Source organism: Rhinatrema bivittatum, chromosome 7 (genome assembly GCF_901001135.1).
Source record: "Rhinatrema bivittatum chromosome 7, aRhiBiv1.1, whole genome shotgun sequence".
NCBI lineage: Eukaryota > Metazoa > Chordata > Amphibia > Gymnophiona > Rhinatrematidae > Rhinatrema > Rhinatrema bivittatum.
This window is the reverse complement of record NC_042621.1, coordinates 122,728,438-122,746,022: the sequence shown is the minus strand read 5'-3', so window position 1 is coordinate 122,746,022 and position 17,585 is coordinate 122,728,438. Positions and strand designations below refer to the sequence as shown.

The following is a 17,585-nucleotide window of genomic DNA, read 5'->3' as shown; positions in this document are numbered from 1 at the left end:
TTAATGATACAAACATAATTCACGGTGATTTGTGGTACTTTAGCCTTCTTATTATTACGATTTTATACACGGCTCCTACCTGTCCATAAATTTTGAGAGAGCGGTTGTGTTGCTTATATTTAAATTGCTAACATCTCAAAATATAGATATATATTTTTACCTTTGTTGTCTGATCTTTGTATTTTTCTAATCAGTTGGTCCTGGTCTCTTTTTCCCATTTTTTCCCTTATAGCTCATTTCCTAATTCCTTTTCAGTGTCTTTCTTCTATTACTGTCTTCTTCCCTTCCACACACATACACACACACACACACACACATACACGCTTTCTCTCACAGACTCCCTCTCACACACTCAAGCTCTCACTCTCATATGCTCTCCCCCCCCCCCCCCCAGCTCACATTCAAGTTCTCACTTTCTCACCCCTCCCCAGGCTTATATTCTTATGCACACACAGACGCACATCCAGGCACCCATTCTCACCCACACACATAAACCCAGACTCCCATTCTCACCCACAAACCCATGCTCCCAGTCTCACCCACACATATTCAAGCTCCCATTCTCATCCATACATATACACATTTAAGGTACTATTCTCACCCACACATACACACATTCAAGCACCCATTCTTATCCACATATTCAAGCTTCCATTCTCACCCACCCACACAAACCCAGGCTCTCATTCTCACCCATATATACACACATTCAAGCTCCCATTCTCACCCACCCACAAACCCAGGCTCCCATTCTCAACCACACATACACACATTCGAGCTCCCATTCACCCACATATTCAAGCTTCCATTCTCACCCACATACACACCCAGGCTCCAGTTTTCACCCACACACACTCCCATTCTCATCCACACATACACATTCAAGCATGTGCACAGCTTCCGCTTTCTCCCACAGAGCAGGAAGATCAGCTGCCTCTCCTGCTGCCACCGGCCTCCTGCTATCTTCGGGCGTCGGGCCGTACTGCCCGCCGAACTTCCTGTCGGGGGGGGGGAGCGGAAGCGCAGCGCACAACGTCCGCTTCCTCCCTCCCCCCCCCCAAGCAGGAAGATCGGCGGGCAGTACGGCCCGACGCCCGAAGAAGATAGCAGGAGGCCGGTGGCAGCAGGAGAGGCAGCTGATCTTCCTGCTTTGGGGGAGAAAGCGGAAGCTGTGCGCGGCACTTCCGCTCCCTCAAACAGGAAATTCGGCGGGCCGTTTGGTCCGAAGATAGCAGGAGAACGGGTGGCAGCAGGAGAGGCAGCTGATCTTCCTGCATTGGGGGGAGGAAGCGGAAGCTGCGCGCGGCGCTTCCGCTCCCCCCCCCGAACAGGAAGACCGGTTGGCCATACGGCCGCAGCAGCGCTTCCCCATGTGTGCCGTGATGGCGCGCGAGGCATGGGTTCTCTTGTTCGCTGTCGCGGGGATGGGATCCCGCGACAGCCTTGCAGTTCCGGTGCCAGTTGGGTGGGCCTGGGTCTAAGTTGGGTGGGCACCTGCCCACCCAGGCCCACCCGTGGCTACGCCACGGGTGTGCAGGAGAGAGTTCACACCTGGCCCCTCCTCCTCCCTTCATGCAGGACCCATCGGGCCCCGGCCCTCTCCCTCCCGCTCCGCTACCCTCCCCACCCCTGCTCCACAGTTCCACTTCCTTTTTGCTACAAATTAAGCCCTGGGTGCGAGGATAAGGCAGAGAGGTTAGAAAAGAGGAGAAGGGGAAAGAGTCTGGTAACCAGAGAAGAAAATCTGAGAAGTGATACTTTTCCCCTGACTGGTAAGCTACGGGGATAGTTTTCAAGACCTGCCCGCGGAAATGAAAAATAATCATCATGTGATAACAGAGGTCCCAAACCACAAAGGTGCACTATACTGTCGGCCCACATCAGCACCTGTTTCCACACAAATATCTGTATAGAGAACATGACGCCCAGTACAGCAAGGAGTTTTACGTATAAAACATATGCACACAACCTTAAATAAAAATGTGCACACAAATTAGCACTCTTCTAAGCAAAAACCATATTAATCAATGCATTAACTGTATCTCCTCCCCGATCTAGAGAAGTGCACAGGCTTAACTCATGTTTTCTTAATGCTGGAAATTTAACTCCCGGTCAGTGGTGGAGGAAGGATTCTGGGGCAAGTGTTAGTCCATAGGACTGAACCTGGGTTTCATGGTGCTGTCAGGGTCCTATACAAGGGAAGGATACATATAAAACAGAATTTATGTGGGCTTTCTGCACACAACCTATGATCACAGAAGGGTTCTTTTTTCCCATAAAGTTTAGAAGAATAACTTGTGCCCCTAAATCATATGCTGTACTCTTAACTTAGCAGCATAAGCTCTGCTCTTACCACATGTTTTGTATTCCTAACTCATGTATTATATAATTAATTTAGCATCATAAATTGTGCGCCTAACTAATGTGCTCCAAATTTATGAGCATAAGTTGTGCACCTAACTGGGCATACGTTGAACTACTAAATCATCTTTTCTGTTCCTAACCTAGGAGCATAATGTATGCCCCAAATCATGTTTTGTTCTCCTAATTTCAGAGCATATCTTGTGCTTTAACCTGGGACTATAAGTTGTGCCCCTAGCTCATGTTTTGTGCTTCTAACTTAGAAACATAGAGGTAGATATTCAGGCATAATTGGCTAAGTAAGTTAGCCGGATAAGACTTATCGAGGTCGATATTCAAAAGCCATTTAGATCGGTAACTGAAAAATTATCCAGCTAAATGGCTACCTGGCGATACTACAAGTTGTATATGGCTAAATTTAGCTGGTTAGACATAAACCGGCTAACTTTAAGATAGTCAGGTATGTTCAGCGGTGCAACTGCACCGCTGAACATACCCTGCTAGTTAGCTGGACAAACCGGCTAACTAGTTTGGAAGCATAATTTGTGCTTCAAACTCATATTTTGTGCTCCTTACTTAGAAGCACACTGAAAGTTGTTCTTGTATCTCATGTTTTTTGCATACAGTTTTTAGGATCAAACTTTTATGCACACAAACCATGGTTACACTCCTGACAGGTTTCGTGAGCATTAACCATAATTTATGGGCACAAAACATGATTTGAGTGCAGAAACCACATTTTATGCCCCTACATCTTAGTTTGTGCCCATAAATTATGTTTTGTAAAAAGAATAGTGCTTTATGCATGCTATGCTTTTTTTCTGCACACGTTTTTAGGTGTATGTGATTTTAAAAAATCCCGGTGCACATGGATACTATTAGCTTACTGCAGATCTTTCTCTCCTCTTTAACAACTCTCTGGATGTCAGAATCATGATCTTCCTGCGTTTCAGCCTGTCTTCTTGGATGAGCTCTCATTTCCTAAACTTAAGGCCTCCAAAACTGAAGTACTTCATTTCCCCTGGCTTTGCCCATCACCTAATTTTTTTCTTTCTAGATTCTGTCTTCCTTTCCTTCCCTGACCCTGTGAAGAATCCTGATATTATGCGTCACTTTTCTTTCATTCTGATGTTTCCTGTAATTGTTCTTCCCTCAGGTTTTAACTTCATGGAATGCCCTCTAGTCCTTGTATTATCTGACAGAGTAAATAACCATTTCACATTTATGCATTCAATTCCTTTCATGATTTTGTAGGCCTCTATCTTATCCCCCCTTAGCCGGCTTTTCTCCGAGCTGAACAGCCCTAATGTTTTAGCCTTTCCTCCTAGGGGAGCATTCCATGCCCTTTATCATTTTGGTTTCTGGACTTTCTCCAGTGCAATTATATCTTTTTTGAGATACGGTGGCCAAAATTGCACACAGTATTCAAGTTGCAGTCTAACCATTGAGTGATACAGAGGCATTATGATGTCCTCCGTTTTATTTGTCATTCCCTTCCTAATAATTCCTAACAGTCTGTTTGTTTTTTGGACTGCCACAGCACATTGAGCAGATTATTTTAATGTAATATGAACTATGATGCCTAGATCTTATTCCTGGGTAGTAACTCCTAAAATGGAACCTAACATCGTGTAACTACAGCAAGGGTTATTTTTCCCAATATATGTATCACCTTGCACTTGTCCACATTATATTTCATCTACTATATGGGCATCCAATCTTCCAGTCTCGTAAAGTCCTCCTGCAATTTATCACAATCCGATTGTAATTTAACCACTCTGAATAATTTTCTGTCATCTTCAAATTTGATGACCTCACTTGTACCTTTTTCCAGATCATTTATAAATATATTAAACATATTAACATAGCAATCTACATAGTAATATAATAAATGCTGGCAAATGAAGACCAACCTGGCCTATTCAGTCTGCCCAGGAAAGAATCTTACAGTTCGAAAGATGAGCATATTGTTTTAATTTTATTATTTTGTTTTGAAATTATCTATTGATGGATGATTTGTGTCCACATCTCTTGCTGATAGGTGGATTATCGAATATTGCTCCAAATACATCTAGTTTGATAAAGCAACCAGGTTGTATTTTTAGAGCAAATATATTCAGTTACCGGTAAATAGGGTGATAACAACTTTAAAAAATTAATAATTTTGCCTTTGGCAATGGTCCTCTTCCTGGGTTCATAGATGGCTAACATCCCAACTGTACTGGCTAGCTTAACAAATCAATAATCACCGGGAACAGCATTGTGAAACCAATATTCAGCCACTGTTTAACATGCATTATATGTCTATCTCAGTTAGATAAATCTACTCCAAGTTAGCAGGGTAAGTAGGCTCTGCCCTAGAATGCCTCCATCCCGCCACTCACTTACAGGCCGATACATTACAGTGCGCGCCAACGGAGCGCACTGTTAACCCTCGATTGGACGTGCGTTTTCGACATGCTAGCGTTACCCCTTATTCAGTAAGGGGCCGAAAACGCGCATCCAACCCCCCCCCCCCCGAACCTAATAGCGCCCGCAACATGCAAATGCATGTTGATGGCCCTATTAGGTATTCACACGTGATTCAGAAAGGAAAATGTGCAGCCAAGCTGCACATTTTACTTTCAGAAATTAGCGCCTAATTTCTTCAGGCACCGGGAAAGTGCACAGAAAAGCAGTAAAAACTGCTTTTCTGTGCACCCTCCGACTTAATGTGCACAGAAAAGCAGTAAAAACTGCTTTTCTGTGCACCCTCCGACTTAATATCATGGCGATATTAAGTCAGAGGTCCCCGAAAGTTACCAAAAGTAAAAAAAAAAAAAAAAAAAAATTGAAGTCGACCCGCGGGTCAAAAACCGGACGCTCAATTTTGCCGGCGTCCGGTTTCCGAACCCATGGCTGTCAGCGGGCTCGATAACCGATGCCGGCAAAATTGAGCGTTGGCTGTCAAACCCGCTGACAGCCGCTGCTCTGGTCCAAAAGGAGGCGCTAGGGATCCACTAGTGTCCCTAGCATCTCCTTTTACCTGTTTTTACCGCTGGGCCTAATTTGCATACTGAATCGCGCGCACAGGAGAGTGTATCGGCCCATTAGTCAACTAGCTGTTTAGCCAGATAAATAGTTAGCCGGCTAAGTGCAGCCACTGCCTATCTCCAAACCACGTAGCCAGTTAAAACTGAACTTAACTGGCTAAGTGGCCGTGAACATCGACATCTACTGTATATTTCTCAAGGATCGCTAGCCTGGACCACTGCATCCATCTACTGTATACAGAACAGCTGCATGGTACTCCTGCTGAACTACCCAACACACAGCTCTGAAGTACATAGACTTACACGTGACCAGTCTCGTGGGCAACCACAAATGCCGAAGAGAAGCCATCCTCATGGTTCAGAGTACAGCTACGTAGTGGGTGGCACATGCCCGTCACAGGGGCATAACCTGAGAGAAAACAGCAACAGAGAATGAGAAAATTACAAAAAAAAAAAAAAGTTTAAGAATGTATAAAAAGAAATGGAGAAGGAAGTGCAGGAAAAGAGGGAGAAAGATGTAAGGATGATGTCAAAAGGGAATAAAGGAGGAAAGAATAAGATGGAGGAAGAAAAGTGGAAAATGAAATATAGACAGTAGGACAATACAATTGGGGAGAGAGTGCATGAGAAAATGAAACAGAACCATTCCAATCACATTCTATTCCAACCCAGTGAGAAGGGAGGGCAGGAAATATCAAGGTAGTGGGGACAGAGAAAGTGAGGGGAAGAAAGACAGGGGGAACTGGGAGTAGAAAGAGACATGCCAGCAGCACAGACTGAACGGAAAAACACCCTATGCCCAATCACAGCCTCTCATCTCAGAGAACCCAGCTGTTTGAAGAATAATATATTCAGTCACAGTGTGCCAGGAAAACTCTTAACAAAAGCAACACACAGCAGAATACTTACAAGTCTTAAAACTTCACTGTAGTTTTAAAACTATTACTGGTTGCAAAAAATAATAATAATATTAATAATAATAATAAAATTAATACCCTTCCATGCACAGACTGGTACTGTATGTAGTGCATTACTGGGATCCCAAGGCACTTCCTTTGAGTGGGTGCCCCTGTGACATAGTGAGGGCAAAGGCTAGCACCGGCACCATTTTGAATACTGGCAATACGGCCCGAGGGCAGGAGGTTGCTCCCGGACCTCTGCTGGACTTTTGGCAAGACTTATGGGGGTCAGGAGGCCCCCCCAAGCTGGCCAAAAGTCCCTGGGGGTCCAGCGGGAGTCCGGGAGCGATCTCCTGCACTCGTGCCGTCGAGTGCCAGAAACCAAAATGGCGCTGATAGCCTTGCCCTTACTATGTCACAGGGGCTACCGGTGCCATTGGTCAGCCCCTGTCACATGGTAGGAGCACAAGATGGTGCCGATGGCCATGTGACAGGGGCTGACCAATGGCACCGGTAGCCCCTGTGACATAGCAGGTAAAAGGCTATTGGCGCCATTTTGAACTGGTACCGAGGGTGTAGAGTGCATGGGATGGCTCCCGGACCCCCCGCTGGACCACCAGGGAGTTTTGGTAAGTCTTGAGGGGGATCAGGAGGGTGGGGGGGGGTTGTTTAAATTGGCGGCCGAATAATTCGGCGAAAATTCGTTGTATCCGTGGGGAATCGCGATACGTTTCGCTTCCCCACAAATACAACAAATATTGGCACATCCGTTGCGGATTGCCAATACGTAGGGACAGAATGCACACCCCTAAAACCCAGTTCTTTGTATCCAAGTTTGAGCTTCCTGGTTCAATGTAAGGCATTCTCATGTCATGGTTTTTGTTGGAATGTAAACCGAAGTGATTGGTAACTCTGTTACTTGAATATCGGTATATAAAAGTGCTAAATAAATAAATAAATAAATAAATAAATAAATAATAACTTTCTCCACAAGTTGATCTCTTACCATGGCAGATGTTTAAAAGGTATATTCTGGAAGATTTGAGAATCAATTCAGAAGCCCTGCACTCTCTCCCTCAGGTTTACTATATTCCTGAGACAATTTGTTAATTGAACCTGGTTGATGGGGGATTATCTTCACAGGAAAATTAGTTCTTACCTGTTAATTTTCGTTCCTGTAGTACCACGGTTCAGTCCAGACCATGGGTTGAGCCTCCTTTCCAGCAGGTGGAGACAGACTAAAACTGAAAGATATCCTATATGAGAACAGAGCCTACCCTGTAGCCCTTCAGTATAACCATTGTCAAAGCAGAGAAAGAAAACACCATGGAACAAGCAAGTAACAGAAGAACTCTAGTAATCAAAAGAGAACTCCAAAAAAATTTTGAACAAGAGAAAACAGTGAATGAACTCTATGCATGGACACTCTTGCATGAATGCCCACCATCATCACATGGAAGCTTCCAGCGCCTCATATAAAGAAACACACAGTAGGCAAAAATAAGGCTCTTCGAGCGGACAGGAAGAGAAGAAACGGGAAGGGCATCTGGACTGATCCGTGGTACTACAGGAACGAAAATTAACAGGTAAAAACTAATTTTCCTTTCCCTGTATGTACCCGGATCAGTCCAGACCATGGGCTGTACCAAAGCTTCCCTAGACAGGGTGGGACCTTGAGAGTCCCGCTCGAAGCACCTGCCGCCCAAAAGATCAAAGAATGGTGCCTGAACATCCAGGCGGTAATGTCGAGCAAAGGTATGCAGGGACTTCCAGGTAGCTGCCCTGCATATCTCCTGCGGGGAGACTGACTGGCTCTCTGCCCAGGAGGATGCCTGAGAACTCAAGGAATGGGCCTTGAGGCCCTCCAGTACCAGACGTCCCTGACAGATGTAAGGCGATGAGATCGCTTCCTTCAGCCAGCGAGATATCGTAGTCTTAGAGGCCTGTTTGCCCCAGTTGGGGCCACTCCATAAGACAAAAAGATGATCCGATACTCAAAAGTCATTAGTGACCTCCAGATAATGCATGAGGATGCATGTCACATCCAGACGGCGGAGGTCATCCCCACCAGGGCTTGAAATGTCCGCAGGAGAGAACGTGGGGAGCTCGACCGACTGATTGACATGAAAAGAATACATGACCTTCGGTAAGAAAGACTGGACCGTCTTGAGAGAGACCCCGGAATCCAAAAAGCGTAAGAAAGGCTCGTGGCAAGGCAACGCTTGGATCTCAAACACCCACCTGGCGGAGCAAATGGCCACCATTTGACGTCTTGAGCGTCAAATCTTTGAGAGTGAAACAGCGAATAGGCTCAAAGGGAGCCTGACAGAGCGCCCGAAGGACCAAGTTCAAACTCCACGAGGGACAAGTGGGACACAACGGTGGCTTCAAATGTTTGACCCATTTGAGGAAGCGGACAATATCCGGATGGGATGCAACTGCGTGGCCATCGAGGCATCCCAAGAGAGAACCGATGGCTGACACCTGAACACAGAGCGAACTAAATGAGAGACCCTGAAGGAAGGAGAGGACGAGTGAGACTGAGGCCGATCGAGTCGGAATGCCCGCCTCCATGCAGACCAGCTCGAAGACCTTCCAAACCCGGACATAGATAAGGGAAGTAGAAGTTTTGCGGGCCAGCATATCCCCTTCGCCATTCAAAAGCCAAGCCGCAAGACAGAAGTGATCCGCCTGGTTGAAAAATACAGGACCTTGGCTGAGAAGGTGAGGAAGATGGCCCAAGCGAAGAGGACCGTCCAATGCTAGGTTGACTAGGTCCACGAACCACGGTCTGCGAGGCCACTCGAGAGCTACGAGAATGACCGGGCCTCTGTGAACCTCTATCTTTCTGAGTACTTTCTCGATGAGGGGCCACCACGGAGGGAACACGTACAGCAGAACGTCGCTTGGCCACAGAAGGGCTAGGGCATCCACCCCTTCCGCACAGTGTGCTCGCCATCGGCTGAAGAACCGGGGAGCCTTGGCGTTGTTCAGAGTCGCCATCAAGTCCAGGTGCGGAGGCTCCCATCTGTCGATGATGAGAGACATGGCGCTTCGGACAGCTCCCACTTGCCTGGGTCCAGGCGCTGGCGACTCAAGAAGTTGGCTTGCACGTTCTCGTTGCCCGCAATGTGGGAGGCCGCAAGGCAGTCCAGGTGCCGCTCCGCCCATGCGAGAAGGCGACTTGCCTCGAGGGCCACCAGATGGCTCCTGGTGCCCCCTTAGCAACTGATATATGCCACGGTGGTGGAATTGTCCGAGAACACCCGGACCGCCCGGCAACGAAGTAGAGGAAGAAAGGCCTTGAGTGCTAGACAAACCACCCGGGTCTCCAGGCGGTTGATGTGCCAGCGAGACTGGGCTGAGGACCAGTGCCCCTGCGTGGTCTGAGAGTGGCAAACCGCTCCCCAACTGGACAGGCTGGCATCTGTCGTGACTACCACCCACTGCGGGGTCCGAAGGGACATTCCACGGAGAAGGTGCTTGAGATAAAGCCACCATTGTAATTCGCTGATGGTAGAGTCGGAAAACGGGAGCTGCATCTGAAACTGCTCCGATACCGGCTGCCAACGAGCCAGCAAAGCTCTTTGAAATGGTCGCATATGTGCAAACGCCCAGGGAACCAGGTCAATCGTGACTACCACCCACTGCGGGGTCCGAAGGGACATTCTACAGAGAAGGTGCTTGAGAAGAGATGGCTCAGGGGGGATATGATAGAGGTGTTTAAAATCATGAGAGGTCTAGAACGGATAGATGTGAATCGGTTATTTACTCTTTCGGATAGTAGAAAGACTAGGGGGCACTCCATGAAGTTAGCATGGGGCACATTTAAAACTAATCGGAGAAAGTTCTTTTTTACTCAACGCACAATTAAACTCTGGAATTTGTTGCCAGAGGATGTGGTTAGTGCAGTTAGTATAGCTGTGTTTAAAAAAGGATTGGATAAGTTCTTGGAGGAGAAGTCCATTACCTGCTATTAAGTTCACTTAGAGAATAGCCACTGCCATTAGCAATGGTAACATGGAATAGACTTAGTTTTTGGGTACTTGCCAGGTTCTTATAGCCTGGATTGGCCACTGTTGGAAACAGGATGCTGGGCTTGATGGACCCTTGGTCTGACCCAGTATGGCATATTCTTATGTTCTTATGGAAGCCATGGTCCCCAGCATCTGCAGATAATCCCACACCGTGGGAAGAGGCATGGAGAAGAAGCCCTGGAGCTGATCCATCAGCTTGAAAGCTCTCGAGTCCGGTAGAAAGATCTTGCCGACATGGGTATCGAAGCGAGCCACCAGGAACTCCAAGACCTGAGACGGCTGGAGATTGCTCTGGAAAAATTGACTATCCAACCTAGGGATGAGAGAAGAGCGAGTACGCGGTTCACCGCCTGGCGGCATAGGGTCTCTGACTTGACCCAGATTAACCAATCGTCCAAGTACGGATGAACCAGAACGCCGTCCTTCCGAAGGGCTGCCGCCACCACCACCACCATTACCTTGGTAAACGTGCGTGGTGCCGTGGCGAGACCGAAGGGCAGAGCCCTGAACTGGAAGTGTTGCCCTAAGATGTGAAACCGAGGGAACCTCTGATGTTCAGGATGGATCGGAATATGCAGATATGCCTCCGTCAGGTCGAGGGAGGCCAAGAATTCTCCGGGATATGCCGATGCTATTACCACCCGGAGGGTTTCCATTCGGAAATGGGGCACCTTGAGGGCCTGGTTGACCCTCTTGAGATCCAGGATGGGACGGAAGGAATCGTCCTTCTTTGGGACCACGAAGTAGATTTAGTATTGGCCAGTGCCGCGCTCCGCCACTGAAAACGGGCAGATGGCCCGCAGCCTCTGAAGTCTGAGAAGAGTCTAGGTGTCCGCGGCCCGCCTCCGGTGGCCGCACGGAGAGACCATATACAAGTCGGGGATGGCGCAAGCAAACTCTAAAGCATAGACTTTGTGGATGGTTTCGAGGACCCACTGGTCCGACGTGATCTTGGCCCATTCCCCCACGAACAGGGACAAATGACCACCTAAGTTGGGAACGGAGGGATGGGCCGGCGGATTCTCATTGGGAGGCGGGCTTGGGTGCAGGACAGTGGGAAGCGGCATCCCGAAAGGGCCGACGGCCTCGAAAGGACTGGGGCCATGACTGGGTCCGAGAAGAAGTTCCCCTGGGGAAGGTGCCCCTCGCTCTAGGGTTATAGCGGCGTTGGTCCCGGAAGTGGGTGCGAGTAGGGAAGTAAGATCTAGCCTGTTTTGGACAGTCTTCAGGCAACTTATGGACCTTGTTCCTCCCTAGGGACTTAATAAGCTGGTCCAGGTCCTCCCCAAAGAGTAACTTACCTTTGAAAGGGAGAGTACCCTGTTGCGCCTTAGAAGACGAATCAGCCGCCCAGTGGCATAGCCAGAGGAGCCATCTAGCAGAGCCCGCCGAAGCCATCGTCTTCACCTGTATGCGGAACAAATCACATAGGGCATCCACCCCATAAGCTATAGCGCCTTCTAACCAGTCAGCCTGCTCTGCCTCTGCAGGCAGGAGGTTCTAGGTGCTGAGCAATTGTTGGACCCAGTTAAAACTTGCCCGCTGCATGAGACTGCTGCAAATCGACGCCTAACACCCAGGACCAGGATTTCAAAAATGCGCTTGAGATTTTATTTATTTATTTAACACTTTTTTTATACCGGCATTCGTAGGACACATCATGTCGGTTTACAAGTAACTGAGAAAGGAAATTACAATGAACAAGGGAAGGGCCAACTGGGTAATATGCGAAATACAAAGGAGGAGAGTCAACGAGCAGAATTACAACTTTTTGCATTCAAGTGAGGGTTAAATATGCAAAAGAACTTATAAACAAAGTAAACGAGGCATGTACATTTGAGGAATTAGCATATGAGGGCTTATTTACAGTATGAGGAGGCAAGTGTACATATGTATAGTTAAATGCTAGTGAGGGGGAGTAAGGAGGGAGAGAACAAGGGGAAAGAGGGGCGAGAGGGGTAGAGTGAAAAAGGGGTACATTAAAGCACGGGTACTTTCAGGGAGGGGTTGCTAGGGGGTGAGAGGGTGGGGTAAGGGGGGCTGAGGATTGCAAGGGAAGTGGGCAGGAGGGGTGGTGGGAAGGGGTGGGGGAGGACAGGGAGGAGCGATAAAGGCTGAGCGTGGGCTAAGGTGGTTCAAGGACAATGATTAGGGTTGAGCGGAGTTGGGGTATGCCTGTCTAAAGAGCCATGTTTTGATTCCTTTTTTGAATTGGCTCAGGGATGGTTCTAGGCGGAGCTTGACGGGGAGGGAATTCCAGAGGGTGGGGCCCGCAATGGAGAAGGCTCTATCCCTGGTATTGGTAAGGTGCCCAATTTTCAGTGAGGGGATTTGGAGAGTGCCAGCAAGGGAGTTTCTCGTGGGGCGATTAGCTTGACGGAATTGTGGCATATTTTCAAGCCAGGGAGAATTGTTATTGTATAGTGTATTGTGGAGGATGGTGAGTGTTTTGTACTGGGAATGGAAGGCGATGGGGAGCCAATGGAGGTCCTGGAGTATGGGAGAGATATGGTCTGTTTTTCTGGTGTTTGTTAAGATTCTTGCCATAGTGTTTTGGAGGATTTGGAGGGGTTTAATGGTAGAGGCTGGTAGGCCTAAGAGGAGGGAGTTGCAGTAGTCGAGTTTGGATAGTATAGTGGTTTGTAACACAGTGCGGAAGTCGTGGGCGTGGAGGAGGGGCTTCAGTTTTTTGAGGATTTGAAGTTTATAGAAGCCCCCTTTTAGTAGTGAATTAATGTGGGATTTGTAGCTTAGTTGATTATCCAGGGAGACTCCTAGATCTCTGACACTGGGAGGTAGTGTGTGAGCTTGTGAGGCGTTTTGAATCATTTGATGGATTGAGTCAATTGATTGATTTGCTATGATAAGGATTTCGGTTTTAGAGGCGTTGAGTGCTAGGTGTAGATTGGAGAGGAGAGAATTGATGGATGTCAGACAAGATTCCCAGTACTGAAGGGTTTCATTGATGGATTTCTGAATGGGAATGAGTATTTGTACGTCGTCTGCATATAAGAAGAATTTTAGTCCAAGTTTAGAGAGGAGGTGGCATAGTGGGAGTAAGTATATATTGAAAAGGGTGGACGATAGAGAGGAGCCTTGGGGTACGCCTTGTGTGAGGGGAATGTGAGTGGATTCAATGTTATCAAGCTTGACTAAGTACTTTCGGTGGTCGAGGTATGAGGAGAACCAGGATAGGGCTGTGTTTGAGATTCCTATCTCTGCTAAGCGTGATATAAGGATTTGATGGTTCACTGTGTCAAAGGCGGCTGAAATATCAAGAAGGGCAAGTATGTATGATTGGCCGTGGTCCATGCCTTTGAGGATAGTATCCGTTATAGCAAGAAGGAGTTTTTCGGTACTTCGATCTTTACGAAATCCATATTGAGCGGGATGAAGAATATTGTTTTCTTCTAAGAAATCGGTGAGTTGTGTGTTAACCACTTTCTCCATGATTTTAGATAAAAAAGGTAGATTGGAAATGGGCCTGTAGTTTGCAGGGTCATTGTGGTCGAGGGTGGGTTTTTTTAGTAGGGGCTTCACGATGGCAAGTTTAAGTGGGTCGGGGACTTTCCCTGAGGTGATGGAGCAGTTTATGATTTCTGCTATTGGTTTCGCTATGGCTGAGGGAATAGTGAGGAGGATTTTTGATGGGATGATGTCTGCGATGTGGGAGGCTGGTCGCATCTTTTTTAGTATGGATTCAACTTCCTTCACGGAGGTGGTGTCAAGGGAGTCTAGATTAATTTTGTTGTCGATAGGTAGTGGGTCGGTGGGGGCGGGGTTGGAGGGGAGTCGAGTAAGAATTTTGGATGTTTTATTTTTAAAGTAATCGGCTAGTTTTTCACATTTCTCTATACTATTTACTTCTTGGGAGGATGGAGTTGGGGACTTTGTGAGTTCTGCAACGAAGGAGAATAAGGCATTTGGATTGAACTTATAGCTATGGATTTTTGCTGCGTAGAAATCACGTTTGGCGTGGATGGTTGCTTGTTGGTATGTATGTAATGTATGTTTGTAGGCCATTTTGTGTGTGGGTGTCGGTTGTTTGCGCCAGGTACGTTCCTTGGTTCGTAGGTCTTGTTTCAGTTTTCTTAGTTCAATAGTGTACCATGGCTTTTTCTCGGTACGTGTAGGTGTTATTGTTTTGTGGATGGTGGGGCAAAAGTCATTGGCTATATTGGAGATAGACTTATTCCATGATAGAAGAGCGGTGTCTGGGTTTGTTAGGTCGAGGTTTTCGTTTACTTTGCTGAAGGCTAGGGAGAGTTCCTCCGAAGGACATGTTTTACGGAAGGAGATTGTTTTTTTATGTGAACTTGTACTAGGTGTGTCGGTATTGAAGGTGAGGTGGGCATTGATGAGAAAATGGTCGGACCAGGGGATGGGGGTGGTGACGGGTGCTTGAGGTACTGTGATGCTTGCGTTAACAAAAAGGTCGAGTGTGTGACCAGCTTTATGTGTGGGTTCGGAGATTAGCTGTCTGAAGCCCAGAGCTTTGAGGGTGACAAGTAGTGTTTCACAGGCAGGTGTGTTGGGGTGGATGTCTACATGAAGATTGAAATCTCCGAGTATCACTGCGGGTGTGTCCGTCTTAATGTTGTCGGTGATGTATTCAATGAGGGGGGATGGGTCCTGTTCAAGTATACCGGGAGGGGCATAAATGAGGCAGACTTGTAGAGTTTTGGATTTAAAAAGACCAATTTCAAGTCTTGGTGGGGGGGAGCTGAGATGGGATTCGAGCTTACGATCTTGTACATCTCTCAAGGCTGTAGCCCCAACCACCGGGATGGTGGTATATTTAGTGACTGCCGTCACAGAAGAATCCACCTTAGGCAGCTTCAATAAATCTAAACACTCCTCCAGGAGGGGATAAAGTTTTTCCATGGCCCTCCCGACCCGAAGACTCAACTCGGGGGCCTGCCATTCCCTTAGTAGCATGAGCTTATGTATAGAGTGAAAAGGAAAAGAGCACGGTAGAGCCCTGAGCCCCGCTCGGACCGGGTTGTCCCCCTCTAGGGGGGAGGGACATCAACCGAGTCCAGATCCTGATCCGGGTCCTGGGAAGACTGGGGGGTGGGGGGAGGGGCCCCCGGGACCATGCGGACCCGCAATGATCCCTGCCCACCTGCAGCCGCAGGAGGAGAAGGAACGGGGAGCCGAGGGACCTTAGCCGGGGGAGGGACAGGGGGGGGGTCTGCATCCTCTTGTAAACTGGCCAAATAGGATTTGTGCAATAAAAGCATAAATTCAGTTGAAAAACGGGGTCTAACGCCTTGGGGGTCAGGACCTGCAAGGGGGGAGTGAGGGGGGCTCAAATCGGGGGGTGGCTCAAAAAAAATTGGGTCCTGTGGCTCAGGCTGCTCAGAAAAAGAAGCAGCAGAGAAACCTAAAATGTCCACCGTTCCCGCGGTTTGACGGCCCGGGAACGGCGTGGCCAAACGCTTGGGAGGTCTGGATGTTGGTCCTGAGGTCATCGGGACCTCTGAGGAACCTTCCTCCCCCGGCAAACATCGAGAACAAAGTCCCTCTCTCAAGAGACGCAAAGAGGAATCCCCACAAGCCAGGCACAGTGGGGATCTCGGCATGGCTCCGAAGAGGGGGAGGAGCAGCACTTAAAATCAGCTGGGCTGTGGGGCTGCAGGAGCAGAGGTAGAGAGGGAAGTCTGCACACTCCTAAACTCTCTCAGAGACTGCCAAAAGTAAGTTAGAGAACTTTTCTCCCTTATAAAAATCAAATGCTCCCTTTTTTTTTTTTTTTTTTTTTTTAAAAGAAGGCAGGGAAAACTCCCAGCAGGCAGCCTTAGAAAGATTCAACCCCATGAAGGGAGAAAGTTAGGGAGGGAGAGGAAGAGAGAGCGAGCTGCTGACCAGGGGGAGTGACTGGCACCACCAATATCCACCCCTGCAGCTGAGGACCACCGGGAATAGTGAGCCTAGACTATATAAAACAAGGGGCAAAGCCCCCCTAGGCTCCCGCAAGAGCAAGGAGACAAGAACTGTCTCCTGTGGAAACAAAACACAAAGTTCAAACAAAGTCTAAATCTCTTTTTTTTTTTTTTTTTTTAAACAATGAAGAGTAAATACTTGCTTGATCCAGACAACGTGAGAAGAAAAAATATAAAGAATCCCCAAAGGGACAGAGAATAAGGTAACCAGGGAACCACAGGGTGAGCTGTTCCACCTGCTGGAGACAGACAAATACTGAAGGGGTACAGGGTAGGCTCTGTCCTCATATAGGATATCCTTTCAGTTTTAGTCTGTCTCCACCTGCTGGAAAGGAGGCTCAACCCATGGTCTGGACTGATCCGGGTACGTACAGGGAATGACTGTTTAAACTTAACTGATTTTGGAGACATCTTGGGAGGAAACTTTGAACAGAACAATTCTAATTGCTTCCTTTGTTTTGAACTCAAGCATAGTCCTAATTCTTAAATTGTTTTTCAGGAATAGCCTGTTTCATAGTCACAAAATAAACCTATTCTCTGATTTGTCTCCAGAAAATCAAGCTGCTAGGAAAACATTTCTTGCATTACTACATCTTCTATTGGCATTTTCTTTAAAAAAAAAAAAAATTCCCTGTAAATGCATTGTCAAGTATAGTGGGAATATGTAGAATTTTGTTGAACCGGATCATTTTAGTCTTTTTTACAGGTTAGAAAAGTGCTCATGGTCCTCCAGGCACTGAAGCTCTAGATAGTCCATCCTTGCCTGTATAACTGCAGTGGGATTGTGTAGTACAGAATAAATTATGCTGCCATATTAGTTTCTTTGTTTGGTGTCCTAAACTTTGGGTTTCTCCCCCCTCCCCCCTCCTCCCAGTCTTCTGATCTTGAGCTTGATATCAGCTTGGGATGTTTCCTATATACTCTTATAGGTGCATATTCTGTTTTTCCTACGGCTGATTTTTATTTTTTTTTTGTTTAATATTTCTGTAACTGAAATGAATAATAATTAAATTTAAAAAATGCAGAGCTAAGCATTTTGATTGCAGAAATTCAAGGGTTGTAGGGAACAGTCCACGAAGGCCACAGGACCTAGGTGGCCAGATATTTAAGTATCAGTTGCATTAGCATTAGTGACTGTTTGGTTTGTTGTGGAACCCTGTAGTTGGAAAAGGGATGCGGGGTGAAAACTGAAGAGGGAATCTTATTTATAACTTTTATGTACCGACATTCAAATGGATATCACATCGGTTCACATACAACTGGGGAACCAAAAAACTAGTAGCGAAAAAGGAAGGATAAAGTTACAATTAA

At 47.2% G+C, this 17,585-nt stretch overlaps 1 protein-coding gene and 1 long non-coding RNA gene across 3 annotated transcripts in view; one reads left to right on the top strand and one right to left on the bottom strand.

The window, feature by feature from the left end:
• ADAMTS14 (ADAM metallopeptidase with thrombospondin type 1 motif 14) overlaps window positions 1-17,585 on the bottom strand; it is a 314,376-nt gene that overhangs the window by 87,201 nt on the left and 209,590 nt on the right. For both annotated transcript variants that reach the window (XM_029609051.1, XM_029609052.1), the window contains exon 7: window positions 5,697-5,802. In XM_029609051.1, the coding sequence (XP_029464911.1) occupies window positions 5,697-5,802 (106 nt within the window). The remainder of the gene's footprint in view (window positions 1-5,696; window positions 5,803-17,585) is intronic.
• The window catches only part of LOC115095428, a 306,111-nt gene that overhangs the window by 179,833 nt on the left and 108,693 nt on the right, over window positions 1-17,585 (top strand). The window lies entirely within an intron of this gene.